This window comes from Mustela nigripes, chromosome 13 (genome assembly GCF_022355385.1).
Source record: "Mustela nigripes isolate SB6536 chromosome 13, MUSNIG.SB6536, whole genome shotgun sequence".
Taxonomy (NCBI): Eukaryota; Metazoa; Chordata; class Mammalia; order Carnivora; family Mustelidae; genus Mustela; species Mustela nigripes.
Genome location: NC_081569.1, coordinates 17,096,515 through 17,121,304, shown reverse-complemented (window position 1 = coordinate 17,121,304; position 24,790 = coordinate 17,096,515). Strand labels below are relative to the sequence as shown.

General features: G+C 42.5%; 1 protein-coding gene across 4 annotated transcripts in view; it reads left to right on the top strand.

The window, feature by feature from the left end:
• TTC23 (tetratricopeptide repeat domain 23) overlaps positions 1 to 24,790 on the top strand; it is a 101,946-nt gene that overhangs the window by 15,846 nt on the left and 61,310 nt on the right. For 3 of the 4 annotated variants that reach the window (XM_059371658.1, XM_059371656.1, XM_059371657.1), the window contains exons 2-5: positions 3,045 to 3,244; positions 8,632 to 8,755; positions 12,296 to 12,446; positions 12,879 to 13,004. In XM_059371658.1, coding sequence (XP_059227641.1) covers positions 3,065 to 3,244; positions 8,632 to 8,755; positions 12,296 to 12,446; positions 12,879 to 13,004 — 581 coding nt within the window. In that variant the 5' untranslated portion in view covers positions 3,045 to 3,064. The remainder of the gene's footprint in view (positions 1 to 3,044; positions 3,245 to 8,631; positions 8,756 to 12,295; positions 12,447 to 12,878; positions 13,005 to 24,790) is intronic. The other variant, XM_059371659.1, reaches the window with a different exon arrangement.

Sequence of the window (24,790 nt, the reverse complement as noted above, 5' to 3'; positions counted from 1 at the left end):
GATTTGTCTATTTCTCCTTGCGATTCCATCAGTTTGGGGTGTCCTTTTTCAAAACTGTTATTAAGTTTAGAAATGCTTAGAATGATTATGTCTTCATGACTGATTGACCTTTTATAACTATAAAATGACCTTTTTTTCTGATAATATTCTTGGCTGTACAATTTACTTTGATATTAATAGAGACAATCCAACTTTGTTTTGACTAATTTTAGTATATAATTTTCCATCATTTAACCTTTAATCTAATTGTCTTTCTCTATTTGAAATGAATTTCTTATAGACAACATACAGTTGGGTTTTACATTTTTATCCAGTCTGTCGATATCTATCTCCTATTGTGGGGTGTTTAGACCATTTACATTTAATGTGATTGCTGATATAGTTAGAGTTAAGCCTGTCATCTAGCTATTTATTTTCTATTTGTCCCATATGTTCTTTTTTCTCTTTCCCTACTTTTTTCTAGTTTCTACTGGATTGTTTTTATGAGTCCTTTTATCTCCTTTGCTGGCTTATTACCTAAAATTCTTTATTTGGTTATTTTAATGGTTACTTGGGGCTTATACTATACAACTTTGACTAGGTCTACCTTCAATTAATATTATACCACTCCACATAGAGTGTAAGATTTTGACAATTCCATTCCTTCCTTCATAGCCTTTATGCTATTGTTATACATTTCACTTATACATATGTTACAAGTCCCACAATACATTATTTTTTGTTAAAAAAAAGTTGATTAGGGGTTATGGACATTGGGGAGGGTATGTGCTTTGGTGAGTTCTGTGAAGTGTGTAAACCTGGTGATTCACAGACCTGTACCCCTGGGGATAAAAATATATGTTTATAAAAAATTTAAAAATTAAAAAAAAAAATAAAGAGGGAAAAAATTTATCTTAAAAAAAAAGTTGATTAAAAAAAGTTGATTATCTTTTAAAGAGATTTAAGTAATATGAAAATAGTCTTACATATTTGCCCATGTAAGTATCATTCCCATTGTCTTCATTCCTTTGTGTAGATCTAGATTTCCATTTGCTACCATGTTCCTTCCTTCTGAAAGACTTCCTTTAATAGTTCTTGGAGAACATTGGAGTGCAAATCTGCTGATGATTAATTCTTTCAGGTTTTGGTTTTGAAAGATCTCTATTCACTGGTGCAGATTTTAGCTTGACAACTTTTTTTCTTTCAATACTGTAAGTATGTTGTTTTACTCCCTTCTCATGTGCTTTTTGTCCCCCAAGAAATCTGCTGTCATCCATATATTTATTTTTTCATACTAATATGTTTTCCTTCTATGTTTAAGATTTTTCTCTTTACCTTGGTTTTAAGGAATTTGGTTATGCTGTGTTTTGGTGTAGTTTTCTCTGTTTCTTGTGTGTAATGCTCATTGAGCTTCTTGGATCTCCAGATTTTTGCTTTTCCTAAAAGTCTGGAAAATTTGGGGCTGTTATTTCTTCAAATATTTTTTCTGTCCCTGCTACAGTCTGCTTTCCCATAGAGACTGAAATTATATATATTAGGCAATTTGAAGTTGTTTCATAGCTTACAATTTTTTAGATCGTTTCTATTGCTAAATCTACAAGTTCAGTCATCTTTTCTTCTGTAATATCTAATCTGTCATTAATCCCATCTAGTCTATTTTTCATATCATGTAATTTTCATATCTAGAAGTTGAATTTCAGCCTTTTAAATATTTTCTGTGTCTCCACTTAACTGTTTAAACATATGGAATACAATTATAATAACTACTTTAATACTCTTTTCTACTAATTTAACATCTGTGTCAATTCTGGGTTTTGAGTGATTCATTATTGTTCTCATTATGGCCCCGGTTTGCCTGTCCCTTTGCATGCCTAGTAATCTTTGATTAGATGTCAAATTTTGTGAATTTTACCTTGTTGCATGCTAGCTATTTGTGTGTCCTATACATCCTTGAGTTTTGTCTTCTGGGGCAGTTAAGTTACTTAGAAATAGGCTGATCCTTCTAAGTCTTATTGTTATGCTTTGTTAGGTGAGTCTAAGCAGTGCTCAGTCTAGGGATAGTAATTTCACACTACGGAAACAAAACCTCTCTGAGTGCTTTACCCAATGCATTATGAATTATGAGTTTTCCAGTCTGTTTGGTGGGAACAGGTATTGCCGGCCCTGTATGAATGCCAGACACTGTTCCTTTCAATATTACTAGAAGGATTCTTTTCCCACACTCAAATATTTTTCTTATACACATGCCGATCAGTATTTTCTCTCCATGTTGTAAGGATCCCTCTGCTAATCACAGGATCCTTTCTCAGTGCATCTCTAGCCTTTCCAGTAATCTATCCTATGAACTCTAGCTACCTATTCTCCCCAGGTCCTCAGCTCTAGTTTCTCAACTCAGAGAGTCTCATGGTTACTTCTGTGTTTCTGCTCCTTGTATGTTCTAGAAACTTTCTCAAAGCAATAAGCTGGAGTAATCATGGGTCTCACTTTGTTTCTTTTTTCTGTAATCACATCTGATATCCTATCTCTTGAAAACCATTGTTCCATAATGTCTTTGTCTGTGTGTGTGTGTGTGGGTGGGTGGGTGGGTTGGTTGGTTGGCTATTTCAGGCAAGAGAATGAATCTTGTCCCTATTGCCCCATCTTGACTAGAAGTGAAAGTTATTAAATAATAATAACTTATTATTAATTAGCTATTCCTTATTAAAGTCATTATTTCACTGCTTCAAAGTCAGTTGGGTTTCAGGGGATATAATCTGGGTTCTTTGAGAGTTGTTTGGGCTTGCTTGATTTCTCCTGTATATACATATATAAAATACATGTATAAATATGTATATTTTAATGAACAAGGAATGTTTGGTTTAGTTAAAATTGGAAATCAGCCTGATAGTTTTGCTAAGAAGTTAGTACTACTTATCAGGATCTTTTTGGATGGAGTACTACTAATTTCAAAGAACTCATGGGTAGAGTGTTGGAATTTTCCTAGATTTAGCATCAGTTTCGAAAAATGCATATTTGTCTAAGTAAGTATGGAAATTACCACTTAACATCCTTATTTTCTTATTTAGAGGACAATGTATATAAAAATATGCAAGAATCAAAGGAAACCCTCATATCTAATCACCTAGACGAAATTGTTGCTGCTGTCAGCATAACGCCTGGAAAGAAGATCCAAAACAAGCTGCCTCAGACAGCGCTATTCCAACCTCCTCGAGAGAAACTCCACCATTGTGAAGAGAAAGCGAAGTCCTATTCTAGCTGTCACGAAGTAAGGACCCTTCCTTTTCTATGCATGCACTCAGGTAACTGATGAGAGTTTAGGTTACATTTTTAGCTTCAGGAGTTTGGTACAAGAGAGTATATGGAGTAACAAGCAGGTGTAGCCCTCCAGGCTCCAGGCACAGGGCTTGGCACAGTCAGCATTATACTTGCTGAATGAATGACAAGTGAGCAAACAGGTTTACCCTGACCTTCAGCGAGTGTATACTAGACCAACTGGTTGTAGGTTTGACCTCCTGGAGTCTTTTTCCACCGGCGCGTACATAGTTCCTGAGCTCCACCTAGTGCCGGGTTTAGGCACTGCAACAGAACACAAAGGTGGAACTTGTACAGAGCTTAACAATTCTTACTTTCTTGATCTTCTTGTTTTCCACATACGTCGTTCCCATTCTGTCCTCAGAGTTTTGCTCATTCACTCGCTCATTCAGTATGCATTTCTCTACGACCACTTACGTGGCGGGTCCTGTGTGGGGTTGAGCGTGTGGCTTTTGATTTTGGCTCCGGGTCCCAGGATGGAGCCTCGCCCTTCTGGCTCCTTGCTCAGCCAGGAGTCGGCTGGAGAGTCTCTCTCTCTCCTGCTGCCCCTCCCCACTCAAATAAATAAATAAGTCTTTAAAAATAACAACCCCAGCAAGGAATTTTAAGAGCCTGAACTACAACAGAGGCAGCTGTGATGCTGAGATACAACAGGAATTTGGATTTGTGAATCACGGAGGCGATGAAGGGGTTGTCGAGGCAAGAACCAATCATTGGGGTAGGGGGTATATCCAGTTCATGACTTAGCTCTGAGTCTGCTTGGTGGTGGGAGGCTTGCCAGTGTGTTTGCCTAATTGTGATGACCACAGGATGAAGAGCAGGATTATGGAGAGGAGACATGAATTTGGTTTTGAACATGGACTTAATCATTTTCCAACCCATATTTGTTCGGTATCCACTATGTGCCAGGCTCTGTGCGAAGTACACAGTAGGCTGGCAGCCTTTCTCTGCCAGATCTGCAAGAGATCTGCAAGAGAATTAAGCCTTAATTCTTAAGACTTAATTAAGAAGCCTTAATTAGGGGCGCCTGGGTGGCTCAGTGGGTTAAAGCCTCTGCCTTCGGCTCAGGTCCTGGGATCGAGCCTGGCATCAGGCTCTCTGCTCAGCGGGGAGCCTGCTTCCCCCACCTCACCCTCTCTCTGCCTGCTTCTCTGCCTACTTGTGATCTCCGTCTGTCAAATAAATAAATAAAATCTTAAAAAAAAAAAAAGCCTTAATTAAGCAGTTGCAGTCAGCATTGTAAATACACGAGCAAGACAGAAGTCGTGACATTAAGGAAGGAGGAGGGGCCTGTCTGTGAAGAGGGAAGGTATGAGCTGAGACCTTAGGAAGGGAGCCAGCATGGAGGAGTTAAGGGAAAAGAGTTCCAGGGAGAGGGAACAGCACATGTGAAGTCTCTGAGGTGGGCACGAGTGTGACATGTTTGCAGTGAAAGAGGGGACTGCGGTCTGATGTGAAACAGGTGTAGAGAGAGAGTTTTCACTTAGGACCTTGCAGGTCTCTGGCTGAGTGTCCTGGGAGGTCTTAAAAGTGTTTGCAGGAAAGTATTATCATGATGTAATTGGCTTTTTAAAATACCCATTTTTATTCTACTTTTTAAAAATATTTTCAGATTTACAGGAAAGTCCCCAAGATTCACCAGTTAACATTTGCTTTATTTCTCTGTGTGCATATCATTATTTTCCTGACTGTCTGAGAGTAAATTACAGATATTACTGTCTTTTACCCCCTGAATACATTAGAGGATACTCTCCAGGTAACCACCGTCCGACAATTAAAGTTAGGAAACTAATATTGGTACGATATTTTCATGTAATCTACAAACCTTATCCATATTTCTCGAAGTATCTCAGTCATGTCTTTGGCAGGAAAAAGAAATCAGACAGATCCATGCTCTGCCCCATAGATTCATGTGGGATACAGTTGTCAAGTCTTTTTAGCCTTCATTGATCTACTAAAATGGTTCTTTAGCCTGTCTTTGTCTTTAATGATCTTGATATTTTTGGGAAAAGTACTGCATTCATCTGCTTTGGCTAGACTGGGTGACTTAACAGACATGTATTTATCACAGTTTGGGAGACTAGAAGTTCAAGATCAGGGTGCCGGCAGGATTGGTATCTGGTGGGAGCTCTGCCCTTGGGTTGTAGATGGGTGCCTTCTGGTCATGTGGCCTCTCTGCGTGGGGAGGGGAGGGTAAAGGGGAAGAGAAAGGTGTCTGTTTTTATAAGGACACTAATCCTGTTGGATCATGGCGCCACATTTATGACCTCATTTATCCTTAATTACTTCCTTAGAGGCCCTATCTCCAAATGCCACCTTGGGGGCATATGTTAAACCTGAATTTGGCCGGGGTGGTGGGGGGGAACACAAATATTCAGTCCCTAACAAGTGACTCCAATTCTTTTATACAATATCTCTCAAATTGCTTTGGTCCTGTGTTTCCTCCTGAATAGATGCAGGTTATTCATTTGTGGCCAGGGTCCCATAGACACGACCTAGGGGCCTTAGTGCATCATAGCGGGAGGCATAGTGTTCTCTTGTCTCCTTACTCTGACACTAACTTTGATCACTTGGCTAGATGCTGTCTGGCAGGTGGCTTCTCTATGGAATTACTATTCTCCCCTTTGTAATGAATCCGTGTCTTGTGGGAAGATTCATCAAGACCCTGTTATCTATCCCATTCCTCATTAAAACTTCACTCCCTAGTTTTAGCTTCCATTAATGAGTCCTGCCTGAATCAGTTATTACTGTGATGTTTGTCAGATGGCGATTCCCTGACTTAAGCATTCTTTCTGCATTTATGTGTTGGCGTTATTATAAGGAAGAGGTTTTCCTCCTTTGCACTTTGTTATTCCCTCATTTATGTCATGTATGGGCTCAGGAAATTGTGTTTTGAATATGTTGCAATTCATTATCGTCTCCAAAACTTAAACTGTCCCGTATTTGCCAGTATTGGCCCCTTCATGCTGGCTCCCTCCATGTCCTTGGTACATCCCCATTAATCTTTCCTTTTATTAAAAATTTTATTTATGTATTTATTTATTTGACAGACAGAGATCACCGGTAGGCAGAGAGAGAGAGGGGAAGCAGGCTCCCTGCTGAGCTGAGAGCCCGATGTGGGGCTCAATCCTAGGACCCTGGGATCATGATCTGAGCTGAAGGTAGAGGCTTTAACCCACTGTGCTACTGAGATGCCCCACTCTTTCCTATTTTTTTCACATTCATCTGGCACTTTCCTTGCTCCAACTGTGGATTCAGGGACTCCTATTTCCTCTTAGCAAAGAAGAGTGCTTAGACACCAACATCTGGGTATTAAATACTCATTTTTAAATATATATGTGATCATCAGAGCTGCATATTTTAATGTTAAGAAATTTAAGAAAGTGGGGCACTTGGGTGACTCAGTGGGCTAAAGCCTCTGCCTTCGGCTCAGGTCATGATTCCAGGGTCCTGGGATTGAGCCCCGCATCGGGCTCTCTGCTCAGCAGGGAGCCTGCCTCCCTTCCTCTCTTTCTGCCTGTCTCTCTGCCTACTTGTGATCTCTGTCTGTCAAATAAATAAATAAAATCTTAAAAAAAAAAAAAGAAGTTAAAATAAAGGGCATCCGATTAGATTGTTTCCAAGGCTCATCCCAGTTGTGAAACTGCCTGCCTACTTGTACTTCTCTCCTCTCTACCTCCTCCCCGTGCCTGTTGGATGAAGCCACTGGCACTGGCAGAATAAAGATCAGAAAGCCAAAGGGACATTTGCACTTTGCGTTCTAGCAAGTAAGAAGGTGGGGGGAGGACAGGCTGCTCTTCTGTACCCTGTCCCAGTTGCAGGTAACGAGGACCAAGGCTATGATGGGGACAGGGGGCGGGGGTTAACTTTCAATCTATGTAGCCCCCTTCTTAGCAATCTGCAGTTGGGATAGACCCATTATCAGATCAGGTCCTCTCTCTTTCGGGTAGACTATCTGTCTAGACTCCCCACAGTTTGCATCATTTCTTTCTTTCTCATACACTACTCATTTGCCGTCTCTCCATGGAAGCCATTCCCTTAACTCTCGGCATTAGCTGGGCTCTACCGGCCAAGAGAGAACCCATTGCCAGGACGGCTCACTCCTCTGGTTGGCTAATTGGCATCAGCCGTTGGTGCCTTTCTACCTGCGCCTCTCCGTGGGACCACTTAGGCTTCCTCGTGGCGTAGTGGTTAGGTTATTATGCCATAACCAAATACCTCAGACTGGGTGCCTTCACCAACAGAAGTTTATTTCCTCAGAGTTCCAGAGGCTGCAAGTCCAAAATCTAAGTGTTGGCAAGGTTGATGTCATTTGGAGGCTTAGCTTGCAGAGGGTGTCCTCTCGCTGTCCCCACTTCTTTCTTTCTGTGTGCCCCACCCTGGTGTCTCTTCCTTTTCTTATAAGGACATCAGCCATATTGGATTAGGGCTCTACCTTAACACCCTCATTTCACCTGACATCTTTAAAGACCTTCTCTTCATATACCATCACATTCTTATATACTTGGGGCTCCAACGTTTGAGGTTGGGGGGCACATAATTCAGCCCATAACAAGTTCCAAATAGAAACAGAAAACGGAAGCCTCTAGTTCCTTAAGACCTGAGCCCCCAAACGTGGCACCGCATCATTTCCTCCATATTCCATCAGCCCATCATAAAGCCCAGATTCAAAGGGAATCCGCCGCTGGATGGAAAGAGTCAGAGAACTCTGGAGTGATCTTTTAAAACTACGAGCCTTGCTGGGAGTGTATTGCTGCTCGGAGCTGACCCGGACCTGGAGAGGCCAGCTCCCTGTTCTCTTTGTCCTGATAGCGAATGTAAACGGACTGCTCACTCCTTTAATGAAATCTGTTTGTCAGTCCTGCCAGCCTCATTGCCATGCTGTTGTCCTAGGCTGCTAAGAAAGGTATTTGAGTTGAGAACCGGTGAGCGTTATTTGAAAACCCACTACCGACTTGCCCACTGGTGCCTGAGCTATAGCTGCTGTTCACAGCTGGGGAGCTAGAAACCCTAGGGAATGGTGATAAGTCTGGTTTTTCCATGTCTTCTTGATTTATCATATTTTTCAAAATGTACTACAAGCTTAAATGTTTTAGAAATTGAAATATACCATAAATTCTACTTCTTTCTGCCATTTATTGTCTCTTTTACCCCACCGGATGAACAGCCCCCCCACCCCAAAGACATCTTTGCCTGTTTTGTTCTCTGATGGACCCCAAGTGCTTACAACCATGTCCAGCACTCAGGAGGCACTCGGGAAATACACACGGGATCAAAGTGCAGGTTGATTCCGTGTTTTCGGTTGTCTGACCAGTAAAGCCCATTTTCTCTCCGTCGCAGTATAAACAGGCGGTCCGCGAGCTAGTTCGCTGCGTTGCACTGACGAGAATTTGCTATGGCGACTCCCATTGGAAACTGGCAGAGGCACACGTCAATCTGGCTCAGGGCTACCTCCAGCTGAAAGGTGAGTTCCTCGCAGACCCGGGAGGATCACTCCTTGGGCTTCCGCTCTTCCGTGCAAATGTGACTCACCATTGCCTGGAAGGAATCATTAGGCTTTCTTGAATTGTCTGCTGTCCACACATTGAAGAGCCCTCTCCTTTCAGAAAGGGTCAGTAAGATTTTTTTTTTTTAAGATTTTATTTATTGGACAGACAGAGATCACAAGGAGGCAGAGAGGCAGGCAGAGAGAGAGGAAGGGAAGCAGGCTCCCTGCCGAGCAGAGAGCCCGATGAGGGGCTCGATCCCAGGACCCTGAGATCATGACCTGAGCCAAAGGCAGAGGCCTAACCCACTGAGCCATCCAGGAGCCCTGGATTTTTTCTATGATCTATAAAAAGAGAAGGAGGATTTGAGCCCTTTGGATGACTTTGGAGGATCCTTTTTTAAACATTTAAATTTAATTAATTAACATATGATGTATTGCTGGTTTCAGAGGCACAGGCCTGTGATTCATCAGTCTTCTCTAACACCTGGCGCTCATGACCTCACCTGCCCTCCTTAATGTCCATCGCCCAGTTACCCCCCATCCTTCCACCCTCTTCCTCCCCAGCAACCCTCAGTTTGTTTTCTACGATTTAAGAGTCTCTTATGGTTTGTCTCCCTCTCTGGCTTCATCTGGTTTTATTTTTTTTAGAGGACCCTTTTTTATGATCTTAAAAGTAGGGTTCATGGGAGAGAATTTGTTAGCTTGGAAGGCCCTGTAGAAGTGGCCCAGTGGAGCAGAGACCTAAAATAGGATCTGTCCACATTTGTTTTGATGAAGAATCTCTTCCCCTATACATGGCCCTTCTCCTCCTGCACAAAAAATACACAAACCAAGAGACTAAATCAAGCTGGCAGTGAATAAAAGGTAACGTATCAGCTCATACAGCTTGAAAAGCCAAGGCCAAAACTTGCTGTAGACTTAGCCGGATCCGGGAGTTCACACAGTGTCATCAATTCTGTCTTTCTCTTATCCCACCGCTCGGCTCTGTTTCTCTCTGTGTGGACTTCAGGCTTACCTAGGCTCTGCCCGCATGACAGCGGCAAAGCTTGCGAAGCTTTAAATCTCCCCCATCAGCGTTCCCAGGACAGAAAGAACATCTTTCCACCCAAATCTCAGGGTTTGGGGGTTCTAATTGGGCTGACTTGGATGGTATGTCAAGGATGAGGAACAGTCTGATGGGCTAGATCTAGATCCGCCTTTCAGCTCCACTGGATCCTGGGGGACAGGCTGGCCTCGGTCAAAATCGCATGAACTGAGTGTGCAGGGACCCAGGTGTCCCCAAAAGAAAACAGGAAGAGAGCTGGAGGCAGGGAGGGCGAAAACAGCGGGATAGCGTGTCCTCTCCATTCTGACTGGGCGTCCTAGGACGAGGCGTGAAGAGTACGTCTCCATACTCCTTTCTTCAACTGAAAAGCAGTGATAATGATGATGGTGGCACTTTAACTTGCCACGATTGACCAGTGAATACATAAAATAACAAGAAACGGAAAACACCGCAATGCTCAGTACAGAATTACCACCCAATACATTTGGCTAAATCTGATTATCGACTGGGCCCACCTATTAGATCAAAGACTGTTGGAGCCAGAGGGGACCCTGGAGATCATCTAGTTCAAACCCTAACCCCTGGGAGGCCTGGGTGGCTCAGTGGGTTAAGCCGCTGCCTTCGGCTCAGGTCATGATCCCAGGGTCCTGGGATCAAGTCCCATATCGGGCTCCTTGCTCAATAGGGAGCCTGCTTCTCTCTCTGCCTCTGCTGGCTTGTGCTTTCTCTCTCTCTCTCTCTCTCTGACAAATAAATAAATAAATAAATAAACATATTTAAAAAGAAAAAAACAAAACAAACCCTAACCCCTTCCTATAATTTTAGACTCGGAACAGGGGAGCTGAAACAGCTTGCCACAATTTACATTGTTAGTAAGTAGATGATCCAAGACTCAGACCTCAGATTTTGCACGCCAGTGCTGGTGCCCTGGCATCTGGGATTTCAAATGATGCTTTTCTTCCACAGCCCGCTACCTTTTTGCAATGATAGTCTTTCTTTCTCAATTCAGAGTGAAAGCAGCCTCTACTCTTCATGAAGGTCTTATTAAAAGCCAGGCGCCATGCTAACCATCTCCCACACATGTTCTCATTCATTGTTCATCACAGTCCTATACAGGGCATAGTATTATCATCGCTATTTACAGTTGTGGAAGCTGAGGCTTCAGAATAAGTGGTAGTTCAGGGAACTCATTCTGGGTACTTGGATATCAGAAGCCAGTGTTCCTAAACCTCAACCCACACAGCCTCGGTAGACTGAGTTCCTTGAGGGAATATACCAAAGTTGGTAATACGGTGCACCATTATTTTTGTCATAGCGCATGCGTAGTTGGCACTAGTAAATTTCGCGTAGGTTGATTACATGTGTGCTTTAAAAAAATTAGACGAAATTCTCTGAAGTAATGAGTGCTGGGTGTTGTATGCAACTGATGAATCACTAAATTCTACCTCTGCAACTAATAATACAGTATATGTTAATTAAATTGAATTTAAACTAAACATTAAAACAAACAAACGGAAAAAAATTAGACAAAATTCTCTAGCGTTCCCCCATGGAGAGCATACCCCGGATTTTCTCCATCAGAAAATATACTCTTCTGTTTTATAGACACAGGAACAGAATTAATTTCATATTTTTGACAGCTTTTTTTTAGAGATTTGAGATATAATTTCATACGATGGAAAAATATAAGACCAAAGGTTTATGGCTGTGGGCGGAAGAGAGGATGCTGGTGTGGGGGAGGAAGAGAGGCGTGTAGAGAGGCGAAAAGCCCTGAAACCTAACCCGTGACCCCCACTGTCACTCTCACCACAAATTAATAGGCCCATGGAAGAACTCTGGCGTGCACTGGGGAATTAGTGCTTGGAAGTAATTACTTTTCTCTTTGTTCCATTTTGTTTCATGTTAGTCCATAACATTGTGCAAATAAGAGATTGTAGCACATCAGCCCATTCGGTCACTGGAATCCTATTTGTAAGTTTTTGTAGATTGTCACTGTATTTGTATTATGTTAAAATACATCTCTGATATTATGATTAGAGATGGACAAGCAGAAGATTCAGAAGTTTTAGTATTTCATTAAAGACCGCTGTCACAAAGCCAGGATTAAAAAATTCATGAATATCTAGTTTCCTGCCCAGAATGCTATAGTCCTTGCATTCCATTTGTTTTTCTTATAATTATTTAGAACCTATTGTATCTCTGATATTGGTGAGGTTTCAGAGTTGTTCAGTTTCCGCTCACTCTGTTTACTTCTAGAAAGGCCATATGGGGAGAAAGTTGTCTTATGTACTCGGTGGAAACCACTCCTTTGGTTTTTACAGTCGGGACAGTATTTCATGCTGTCCTGATCCATTTCTGTGTGCCTCTTGCTAATGCTTGAGGAGACCTCGTTTGATTTCCCAGCCAGAGATAACTCTAGTCCTGTCCCACTGACATGAAAGAGAAACTGAGACCTCTTTCTTTGTCTGCAGGACTGTCACTGCAAGCAAGGCAACATGCAGAAAAAGCCAAAGAAATCCTTACCAACTCCATCCAGCCTCCCTATGACAACGACACAGATGTTTTCAAGTGTTCGATTGAGCTGTTCCATACCATGGGGAGGGCCTTACTCTCCCTTCAAAAGTATCCTTTTGTTTCTAATCTTTCCACCTAGAAATGCCTGCTGTAGTGATTATATTTAATTTTTTAATTTTCTTTCTTCTTCTTCTTCTTTTTTTTTTTTTTTTAGGATTTTATTTCTTTCTTTGAGATAGAGAGAAAGAGCAAGAGAGAGAGAGAGAGAGCACGAGCAGGGCACAGAGGGGGAAGCAGACTCCCCGCTGAGTAGAGAGCCTGAAGCAGGGCTCCATCCCAGGACCCTGAGATCACGACCTGAGCCAAAGGCAGATGCTTAACCCATTGAGCTCCCCCCAGGCGCCCCTTTATTCTCAAGGCCAAATCAAAAAGTGACTGGTGGTTCAGGAAGGGTGATGGGAAGTTTAAGAGCCAAGGATGTCCAGGTACTGGGGGCCCAGAATCTAGAACCATGTGTGAAGTTTCCTGAACACAGCCCAGATTTAAGGAAGCTTCGGAGAATTTGTCGAAGGCAGAGCGACTTGCAAAGGAGCTGCTGCAGTGTGGAAGGATTATAAAGGAGGAATGGATAGAAATCCAAGCACGGATCAAATTATCATCTGCACAGTAAGTTTCCAGTTTCGGTTGTTTTAAATACACGGTGACCAGGGTTCTCTGCCAGAAGAATCTTCTTCAGGCAGAAGGAGCTTCTCCACGATGCTGTGTCCGTGGCTTCCCTGTGGCCATTGTCCAGAAGCAAAAGAGGACCATGGTCATGTCACAGCAGCCACAACCAAGGCATGTACATCAGTGACACTTTATTTTTTATGAGATTTTATTTATTTATTGCTGTGAGAGAGAGCACAGAAAGAAAGGGAGAAGCGGGCTCCCCCCAGGACCCTGAGATCACGACCTGAGCTGAAGGCAGACGCTTAACCAACTGAGCCACCCAAGCACCCCCTCCTCAGTGTTTAAATCACCATGTATCTCATACTACAGAGATGAAGATATTTATAATATGCATAGCTAGGAGAGAACTTGTATCTAGAATCTGTAAAGAACTGCTGTATATCAATAAAGCAGAGACAAGCGACTGCATAAAAAAGTGAGCAAGAGACTTCACAATAAAAGGATGCCCACACAGGTAATAAGCATACTAAATGTTCTACCTCATTGGTCATCAGGGAAGTGAAAATAAAAGTCATGAGCTACTACGACAGCTCCACTAGAATGGCTAAATTTTTTTAAATCTTTTTTTTTATTATGTTCGGTTAGCCAACATATAATAATAATTCATTGGTTTTTGGTGTAGTGTTCAATGACTCATTAGTTGCATATAACACCCAGTGCTCATTGCCCCACGTGCCCATTATCCGGTCACCTCATTCCCCCCACCCCCCCTCTCCTCTGTAACCCTCTCTCTGGTTCCCAGAGTTGAGAGTCTCTCATGGTTTGTCTCCATCTCTGATTTCTTCCCGTCTAGTTTTCCCTCCTTTGCCCTGTGGTCCTCCACGCTATTCCTTATGTTCCACAAAGGAGTGAAACCATATGATAATTGTCTTTCTCTGCTTGACTTATTTCACTGAACATAATCTTTTCCAGTTCCATCCATGTTGATGCAAATGGTGGGTACTCATCCTTTCTGATGGCTGTGTAATATTCCATTGTATACACGGACCACATCTTTATCCATTCATCTCCTTCCACAGTTTGGCTGTTGTGGACATTGCTGCATAAACACTGGGGTGCATGTGCCCCTTATTTTCACTGTCTGTATCCTTGGGGTAAACATCTAGAAGTGCAATTGCTGGATCGTAAGGTTGGCTGAAGATTTTTGAAAGACTGATAATATCAAGTGTTGGGAAGGATGTCAGGGTCTCAAATACTTTCTCATATGTTGTCATTTAGAATATATTTGGTATAACTGCTTTGGAAAACTGGCTTTAACTTCAAAATCTGAATGTTCATCTACTCTATGACATAGCAGTTTCCCATAAATAGAACAGAAATGCACACATATGTTCACCGAAAGACAGCCAAGAATGTCCAAAGCTCCGTTATTTGTAATAACCGAGAATCAGAAACAACCCAACTGTTCATCAAAAGCAGAATAGATAAAATTGTGATCTGTTCATACTAAGGAAATGATCAAACTGCTCCTCTGCTTCCCATCATGGATGACTCTCACACAAAATGTGTCGTGCAAGAAGCCAGACCAAAGAATTCATACTGTGTGATTCCATTTATGTAATGAGAGGAGGAAGAGAGCAATCACTGGGAGTGCCGGCCATCCAAAATTTCTTCCCTGTTGTAGCTGTTGAAACCTAACTAACAATACAACAACTTAATGTCCAGAAAAAGAGGGTTAAACTATCCTCAGCCAGAATCCCCCCACCTCCTCTAAGACGTCTTTCCAAATAGCAGTACCAAATCTTGCCAGAAGATGGCGCGCCTCGTACACATCTGTGCTGAGTACCCAACAAGAATGTAAATGTTTCCAGCTGTCCTACAAAGTTACTTTGTGTTTAGCTGAGTTGTGTTAAACTTCACCACTTCTTTCAGTGCCGGCTCTTCACAGGGACATACTCCTTGGCACTTGCATGTTTCAACTGCATGGTTTTCATCTGATCACTCTGCTTTGTTTCCTCATTAAATTATGAGTATTTTGCCTACACAGAGCTGCTTTAGAAATTTACGAGGCTTTGTTTTTGTACATTACTGCTTATGTTCACAAGCACACGGGCTTTTTCTTTTACCGGATCTCGGTGGTAGAAGACCAGGATAATGTCTCTAGCAGCCCTCATGGGATCTGTGTTCCTCTTAAAAGGGTATCTTTCATGCATCCTCTCCCTCCTTCTGCCTCGCCTTTTATGGTACCCATCAGGCCAGGCTGGTTCTTTTCTCCTTGGGCTGACAGATAAATGCTGCCGGGTGACTCATGCTCTGTGCCTTCTATCCCTAACTGTGGGCTGAAGCCTTGTCCCTTTTGCCTGCCCTCCTCTGTTCTAGCGCTACTTTTTATTCACAACTTATTAACTTTGAAGAGTGAGTCCAGAACATATTTCTGTACCTCGTTTTTCTAAATGTGATCGAGAAACTCGGTGGTGAAAATGGACAAACCTTTCCCCTGTGTTAAGAATTATTTTCTACCCAGGTAACCACCTGGGGAGCCACCCAGGCACCCCAATATTTTATGTTTTAAAAAAATCTCTACACCCACTGTGGGGCTCAAACTCATGACCCCGAGATCAAGAGTCACATGCCCGGGGTGCCTGGGTGGCTCAGTGGGTTAAAGCCTCTGCCTTCGGCTCAGGTCGTGATCCCAGGGTCCTGGGATCGAGCCCTGCATCGGGCTCTCTGCTCAGTGGGGTGCCTGCTTCCTCCTCTCTCTCTCTCTCTGCCTACTTGTGATCTCTGTCTGTCAAGTAAAATAAATAATAAAATCTTTAAAAAAAAAAAAAAAGAGTCACATGCCCTACAGACTGAGCCAGCCAGGAGCCCCGATAGACCCTTTTTTAAAAAACAGTAATTATAGTTATTATCCAATGCAATGTTTCTCTTTGTGCAGTTTCATCTCGGAAATGATTTGGTTTTAAACATGTGCTTATATCATCACAATCTAAGATTCTGTACTTCAAGACTGCCCCTGGTGTGCAATATTCTTCCCTGTTCTTGTCCTTTGCCTTGGGAAAGGCTAAGCATTCTGTGTCTTTTGTGCTTTTGTGAACCACCTAAGCTAAAATCATGATAGTCTTATATTTTTATTTTTAAGCTTGACTTTGTTTCTTTGTTGTGCTTCTTTGTAATCCAGTATAGCCTTGAGATTTGGAAAGTGATTCTAACATAAGCTTTTCCAGGAGGGAAGGAGATGAGGAAGGTTTCTCCCTTCCTGGTATTTCCTGGGAAGGGGTAGAAGGTAATGGAATAAACCGTGGCATGTGAGATTTCGTGTATATCTACCTGACACCACCTCATTGGTATGCTGAAATTCGACTTAGTTCCATAGGCTTCCCCATAATCTGTCCCCAGTGGCTTTTACTGAGAATTTTTGATACTCCAGTAATCACCTTTACTCTCTTGCTTTTAGATCCTACAGTGTTCAAGCCAGTAATCTCTAAATCTTGCTTTCAGGGCTAAGCTCTATTTTTTTAGGTTCATACCATCACCTCAAGGTCCTTGGTGTCTAAGCTTATACCTCTGTAGATGTGTTTCTTTAAAGAATCCCCTTCTCTGCCTCTCTTTTTTTGTGTATAAAGTCTCTGACGAATGCTCCTGTGTTCAAAGCCCTGCTTCTCCCTTTCCTCCTCCGGGAAATGCCCTGTACTTCTCCAGAGATGTTTCTCGGGTCAGCTTCTCCCCTAGGACACTATTTGCCTAGCATGCCTTATGCTTGTTTCACAAAGAAGGAAATGATTTCTTTTTCTGGTGCTCTTTTTCATCCTCTATTCCTTTGATTAAAGAAATGCTCTTCCCTTACACAAAATCTTGAGTTTTGAAAAATCAGTGCTTTTTTTTTTTTTTTTAAATGCAGAGAAGCACAAAACTTCACATGGCACAAAACTTCATATACTTTCTCTGCTCTCTATTTCTCGAATCCCTTAAAGTTTGAAATTTCAGAGCATTATATTTTTGTCTTTTTCTTTCTAACACCTTATAAAACACATTCCCTTACCTCCTTCTAATACACATTTCCTTACACAACTACAAATAATAACGTGATTTTAGGCAACCACACCAACCACTGATTCTTGACCACCTTCTGTGTTAGGCTCTTGCAAAGCGTTTTTTAGACTGGTCTCATTTAGTCCCATGTGCTGGGCACTCTTCCTAGTACCATTTTCAAATGGAGCAACCGATGGGTTGGGAGGTCGTTTCCCGGGGTCACACAGCTGGGAATGGCAGAGCAGAGCCAGGTCCCTCTACCAAACTTGGGTGTCCCAGTTCTTCTCCATGGCCCAGATCACATTCGCTGTGCAGAAAAGAGACCCAACAATACAGTCTACAGAGCAAAGCCTTTAGATGTGTGTGCCAGAGAGTAGGCAGAAATCCAGATGTAAGCCTTTTCTCCCTCTAGCTCTAGAAAATCCCACTTGTCCTCTTTCCGGATTGATTTCACGAGATTTCGATGATCAGCAACCTCCCCACAAATCCCTTGCTTTTCGTCGTTGCTCCGTATTCTTGCCAAGTTCCGGAGCTTTTATTTATTTATTTTTAAGGATCTGATTGATTTATTTGAGAGGGAGAGAGAGTATGAGTGGGGGAGGGAGGAGAAGCAAAGGTTGCCGGGAGAGGGAGCAGCAGCCTCCCTGCTGACCAGGACTGGTGATCCCAGGGCCGAGGACCCGAGCTGAAGGCAGACGCTTCACCAGCTGAGCCACGCAGGCGCCCCCAAACTCCAGAGCGCCTTAAAAGGAGACCCTCTGTTGTCTTAGCGATACCAAAGAGATTGCCTTCATTTGTGGACTGTTGAAACAAGTCTCCACCCCTGTGAGATCTTCTGCAGCCTATCTGAAATGAGATAGTGTCTCATCACGCGCTCTGGGGAATTACTGCGGATGTATTTTCATTCAATAAAATATGTTGTGGTTGAAGTTGTGGACCTGCCAAATTCACATACTGCCACATTCTGTTGTTCAAAACTCTCTATCTTTTCATCTGTCTGGTGTTTCCTAAGGCCGCCTAAACATATTATGGGCACGCTAGACAATAAATCCTCAAAGCGTTCCCGGCAGGCAGAGAAAAGCGGAAAATGTTGCCATCCCAAACATTACACAGACTGGATGTGACTGGCGAGATTACCTGAAATGGACTGAGGCTTTAAGTGAGTTGGGCGGGGCTAGGCAAGGCTCTCACGTAAACATTCCCTGATAGGGTACCCCCTCCATTCCTTTTTTATTAAATATAGTGTGAAGCTAAAGTCATCTTATTTTCTGTTTTGTCTTTTCTTTTACGTGAGCAGCATACTCTCGATGAGCTCCAGAAGGCTCCTTGGAGATGACATTAGCTTGATAAGCCTCGGCTCCCGGCGGTCACGTGGGTGCCAGGACCCTGGACAGAGAGCCCGCAGCAGCCTCATGGGGCGGGGCCTGGACTGTGCTGCTTTCTTGGCACACACGGAGCTAGAGAGGGTCGCATTTGTTCCTCCTTGCAACAGCGTAAAATTACAGATACTGTTAGGCAAATACATACACACTCACAAGCTTACCAAATAGGACATTTCGGCTACAGGGAGGCCTGTACCGTGTCCTTCCCAATCCCGTGTTCTTCCCCCAACATTACAGGCAATCATTATGCTTAATTTAGTGTTTTTTCATTCCTCTGAATGTGTGTGTGTGTGTGTATAGATAGATATAGATATAGATATATAGATATATAGCCATGGGAATACATAGTATTATTTCTCATTTTTCAAACTTTCTATGTATATTTCCTTCTATAGCTTGCTCCCCCGCATTACATTTGTATTTTTGAGATGTACTCCTATCAGCTGTTACACAGATCTCTAGTGTCTTCATTTTATTTATTTGTTTGTTTGTTTTTAAAGTAGGGCTTCCCACCCAGCATGGAGCCCACTGAGGGGCTTGAATCACAATCCCGAGATCATGACCTGAGCTGAAATCAAGAGTCAGATGCTTAACCAACTGAGCCACCCAGGCGCCCTTCTAGTCTTTTGATTTTAAACCCACACATTGTGTTTTATCCATCGGACTTACCCCCGACTTAATCATCAGTGCTCACAGGGCAAACGTGTAAATTCAGTGGGATGAAATTCCAATTGCACTCTTGCACATGTCTCTTTGGGCACACATTCAAGATTATCTCTGAGGTCTGTGCCCAGGGGGGAATTACTTAGTTGACAAATATCCACATTCTCAGCTTGACCGAGTTTGCCCAAACGCCAATCCATGCTCTCACCAGAAGGATATGGGAATTCCCCATTACTCCACATTCTTGCCAACACTTGATACTGTCAGACCTCTTATCTGTGCCAATCATATGGTTTCTTTAACTGCCTTTCCCTGATAGTGAGGTGGAATGTCATTTTGTATGTTTGCTGGACATTTGGAAATCATATTCTATGAATTGTCTATCGGTATCTTTCGCTATTCTTTAATTGGGCTGTTGTCGCCCTAAGCCGGCAAGAACGACAATGAGCCTGGTATGGTGTTAATGCTTCATTCCGTTTATTTCGTCAACTTCCTGAGCTTATATGCGGCAGGGTGACCAATAAGGGGCCAAGCAATGGGGAGAGCCAATGAGAGTCTTGTTACTATGCTGATTAAATTTGAAACAGCGAATGACTATGTCCTCCTTTAGGCGGGCTTCACCAGAACGTTTGTTGTTTACGTTCGTTGTTTACTTGCAGCATATTTTGCTGGCAGTGAGCCAAGCGCCATCTTGTAATGGTGGGGTCTTTCCCGGCTGGAGGCGGTCCCCGACAGGCTGTTTGCATTTTTCTTATTAATTTGTAGACATTCTTCATGTTTCTGGCAAGTTATTTGCTCCTTACATATATTGTATGTACTCCCAGGGTGTAATTTGGTCTTTTTACTTTCTTTATGTTGACTTCTGATGTACAGGAGTTTTTATTTTTAAGGTGCCTCAATTTATCCAACTTTTCTGTTCTGATTTATATTTTATGTATCTTGTTTAAAAAAGTCCTTCTCTACCCACAGTCCTGGAATTACCTTTTCTTATATTTTTCTCTCAAACATGTCAAAGTTTTGGTTTTTAAATTCAGGCCTCTCTATCCCACTTAGAACTTTCATGTGCATAGTGTGAAGGATCTATTTTTGTTTCCCCTGTGGATGACCGAAGTAAGGGGGTAAAAAGGACTTTCAGCTACAAGAGAAAGAAGGACTCAGGGTTTGAAGAATTCAGTGCTTTGAAACTTGGGGCCAATAATAAGCTGACAAAAAAAAATCTTTTAATTTTGGAGTGTTCAGAAATGGCAACAGGTCACCTTCAAGTACGGACGCCTCGTGTGTGATTGTGTCCCTTCGGGGCTGGCTCCCTGCTAAAGTTCAGCTGGCTGGATGTCATGGGATTCATGCGATGTGCTTTCATTTGGACGTTCGGGTTTCAGGGGCAAAACTATGGCCAGTGAAAGTCACGTGTTTGTTCCTGATGAATTTGCCGGCTTCTGGGTCTCTGTCCCAGTGATATTCAAATTATGTTTCCAGACAGGGAGACAATAGAAAGTGGGACTTGAGCACAGTGTGATTTAAAAAATGTATATATATGTGGTGCTCCCATATCGAAGTAACTGCTCGGGGTGAGTATACCCAGTGTTCTTCTATTAGGGAAGCTGAAGGAAGAGAAACCTCCCGGCCTGGGTTGGCCAGCAGGGGTTCCATATTCACTTGCAAGGGCTGCTGTAAGAAAGTACCACCCACTAGGTGACATGAACAACAGAAAGGTTCTTCTCTCATAGCGCTGGGGGCTGGAAATCTGAGCTCAAAGTGTCAACAGGGACTGGAACAGATGCTCCCTCCCAGCTTCTGGGGATTCCTGGCAATCTTTGGTGTTCCTTGACTTATAGATGCATCACCCCAATCTTGCCCCATCTTCACATGGCCTTCTCCCTCTGTGTTGTCTTTGTGTCCTTTTTGTAAAGACACCAGTCATATTGGATTAGGCATCCCCCTACTCTAGTATGACATCTTCTTAATATAACTAATTATATCTACAACAACCTTATTCCCAGATAAAATCACATTCTCAAGTACTGGAGGTGAGGACTTGAACATATGAATTTGGGTAGGAGGAGACAATTCAAGCCCTAATGAATTCCTACAAGATTTCCTTTATTCCACTTTTTATAAAATTTCAGCAACTTCCCCAAGCTTTAACTAGATCAGTAGTTTATAATATTCTTGCTACCAAATCAATGTGAAAATGTGCTTTTAAAAAAAAAAAAAAAGATTTTTATCCTAAACTTTATTCTGGAATCTGTGAAAATTCAGGTATGAACTATAGCCTCAGTGCGTCTAAGCTACTGGATCTGTATTTGTAGGTTGTTTCTTCCTCCCTCCCTCCTCAGCTTCTCCTCCTTCCTTCTGTCAGGCAGCTGGTCCTACCTGAGGTCCCTACCTTCATAGGTCCTAACACTAAAGGGATTGGCATCGAGTTACCAGGAAGTTATAATATAACATGGCGGGGGGGATGTTTCCTGAGCAGGAAAGGTTCATCGCTCCATGGGAGTGCAGTTGGTGTTCATGGAGGCACCCAGCCCAGTCTGGGGTGTCAGGGACAGAGCAGGGATCAAGAAGAGAAAGCCCAAGTGCCCAAGCCTCATCATTTAAGGAAGCACTCACTCTAGGGTGCCCACCCTACACTTGCCTGCCCTTGAGAATGAGTGCCACCTTAAATGATGTGTCCTACCTGTCTCTCTGGTCCCACTCTCATCCTGGCCCTTCTCAGGGAAGCCTTCCTAAAGGAGGAGACTGCTAAGCTAAAATTAAAAGAGGATCAGTAGTTAGGAAGATGAATGGAAGTTTTCCAGGCAGAGATGGAAGAAAGAAAGAACATTCCAGCTAGCAGGCCCAGCAAACACCCAGGGGAAAGATCCACACAAAGGGGGAGTTGAAAGGAGGCTGGCATCAGGGAAGTCAGAGGGGAAGGTTTAGGTGACATGCAGGAGTCATCTGAACTCATCGAGTCCAGGGAGACTCAGGTCCCAGCAAAACCACTGTCACCTCTGCTACCATTGTGCATGCTTGGATGAGGGAGAGAGCCTTTGTGAGAATTGGAAAAGGTGACCTCTTTTCCAGGCAAAGATAGCTTTGGGTCTAAGTGCACAGTTCATTCTGCAGAGTGTGGTCTGGCCTGAAACTCCCATGTGTGCCCTCAGGCAGGTGTCCAACGGAACTTAGGCACAGAGGAAGGAGCAGGAGTCTGTGGGTGCAGACCCAGACCCTGCAGGCAGGAGTTCGAGCTCCTTAGTGCTGAACCAGGCCTCCTAAACCGTGCCCCAGATGGCCTGGTCGGCAGCCCTCAGCTTAGCTGGGAGATTGGCTTTTCTGTTCTAGCCCATCTTTAACACATTCTGAATTCCACTCATCTGGGTAACTTTGGAAGCTATATAGAACTTACTTCTCTTCTATAACTCACCAGTCCTCAAAGTAATTTCCTTAACCACAGCCTGTTGGCTTGAAACAATCAGCCAAATTCTGGGTTCATCACCAGTTTCTGGATTCTTCCATATCTGCATTCTGCAGAGGTCATAATGAGAAATATATTAACATATTTAAGCTCAAAGGGTATTTACCGGAATACAACATTAAGAATGATTTTCTATGGCTTTTCTCTCCATGAATTTCTTGCTTTTCATTAGGATTATACTTTTCATAGACCTAGGCCTTTTCCCAGGGACTCGAGCCTTAGAGCTCATCAGAAAACATGCTTACAGCTCTGAAAAATAAGAGTGAGGCCAGTTGTAGCTCAGTGTCCAAGCCCAATTTATGGCCTCCCCTTGGGAATGCCCATTGCCAAGTGTCAGGTGCTTCAGGACCCACAGCATTCTCTGCTTTCCTAATCTCCTCCCTAAAACAGATGGGTAGGATTGCCTAATCATGCAGAACCAATTTAAAGCCAAAGCACACATCTTTTTCTGACCTGCTTTGTGCTGGTTAGCTATGACTGGCTCAAGGATGATATTAAGAGAAAAATATTTTGATTTTTGTTTAACATTATTACAATTATTTTTTAGACAAAAATTACTAGCTTTACAGATACCACTAAATCACATCTATATTTAGTTTCTCTTCCAAATGTTCACAAATTTTTTAAAGGACAGATTTATTGAGTTGTAATTAACATACCATACAGTTCACCCAATTGAAATACACAATTCAGTGGTCTTTGGTATATTCACAAGAGTTGTTCAAACGTGACCACAATCATTTTGACCTTTTCATCCCATTAACAATCTCTGTTATCATGTTCTCCCAGCCCCTGACAACTACTAATCTATTTTCTGTCTCTGTGGATTTGCCTGGTTTGGGACATTTCATATACGTGGAATCATATAATGTGTCACCTTTTGTGACTTGGCTTTTTTTTTTTTTCCATTTTTTCTCTCCCCCCACCCATTTTCCTTTTCTTTCCTTTTTTTTTTTTTAAACAGTGTTAGTTTCAGGTGTACAACAGAACGATGCAACACTTCCATATACCACCTGGTGCTCATCACGCCCTCCTTCATCCCCATCACCTATTTTATCCGTCCCCACCCATCCCCCCGCCCCGCAACCATCAGTTTGTTCTCTAGAGTTAAGAGTCTGCTTCTTTTTTTGTCTTAATTTTTAAAAAACAATTTTAAAGATTTTTTTAAAGATTTTTGTTTATTTATTAGAGAGAGCAAGCACAAGCAGAGGGAGGGCAGAAGGAGAGGGAGAAGCAGACTTTCTATAGCAAGGAGCCCAAGACCCCAGGACCTTGATTCCAGGACCCCAAGACCATGACCTGAGCCAAAGGCAAATGCATGATTGACTAAGCAACCCAGGCACCCAAAGATTTTTTTTTTTTTAAAGTAATCTCTACACCAACCACTAAGCTCAGACTTACAACCCCAAGATCAGGAGTCACATACTCTACCCACTGAGCCAGCTAGGCACCTTAAGAGTCTGTTTCCTGATTTGTGTCTCTGGTTTTTTTTTTCCCATTTGCCCATTTGTTTTGTAAATTCCCCTTATGAGTGCAGTCATATGGTATTTGTCTTTCTCTGACTGACTTACTTTGCTTAGCATTTTCATTATGCTCTCTAGCTTCATCCACATGATTACAAATGGCAAGATTTCATCCTTTTTATGGCTGAATAATATTCCATTGTAATTATATACCACATTCGCCAGTGAGTGGACATTTGGGCTGTTTTTACAATTTGGTTATTGTAATGCTGCTATAAACATAGGGCCGCAAGTATCCCTTTGAATTAGTGTTTTTGTATTCTTGGGCTAAGTATCTACTAGTGGGATTGCTGGATGGTAGGGTAGATCTACTTTTAACTTTTTGAGGAAACTTCATACTGTTTTTCAGCCACTCCAGTGGCTGTACCAGTTTGCATTCCCACCAACAGTGCATGAGCGTTCCTTTTTTCCACATCCTCACCAATAACTGTTATTTCTTGTGCTATTGATTTTAGCCATTCTGACAGGTGTGAGGTGACATCTCATTGTAGTTTTGATTTGTATTTCCCTAATGGTGAGTGATGGTAAACATCTTTTTATGTGTCTGTTGACCATATGTATATCTTCTTTGGAGAAATGTCTGTTCATGTCTTCTGCCCATTTTGTAATTGGATTATTCATTTTTTGACTATTGAGTTGTGTAAATTCTTTATATGTCTTGGATACTAACCCTTTATTGGATATGTCATTTGCAAATATCTTCTCCCATTCCGTAGGTTGCCTTTT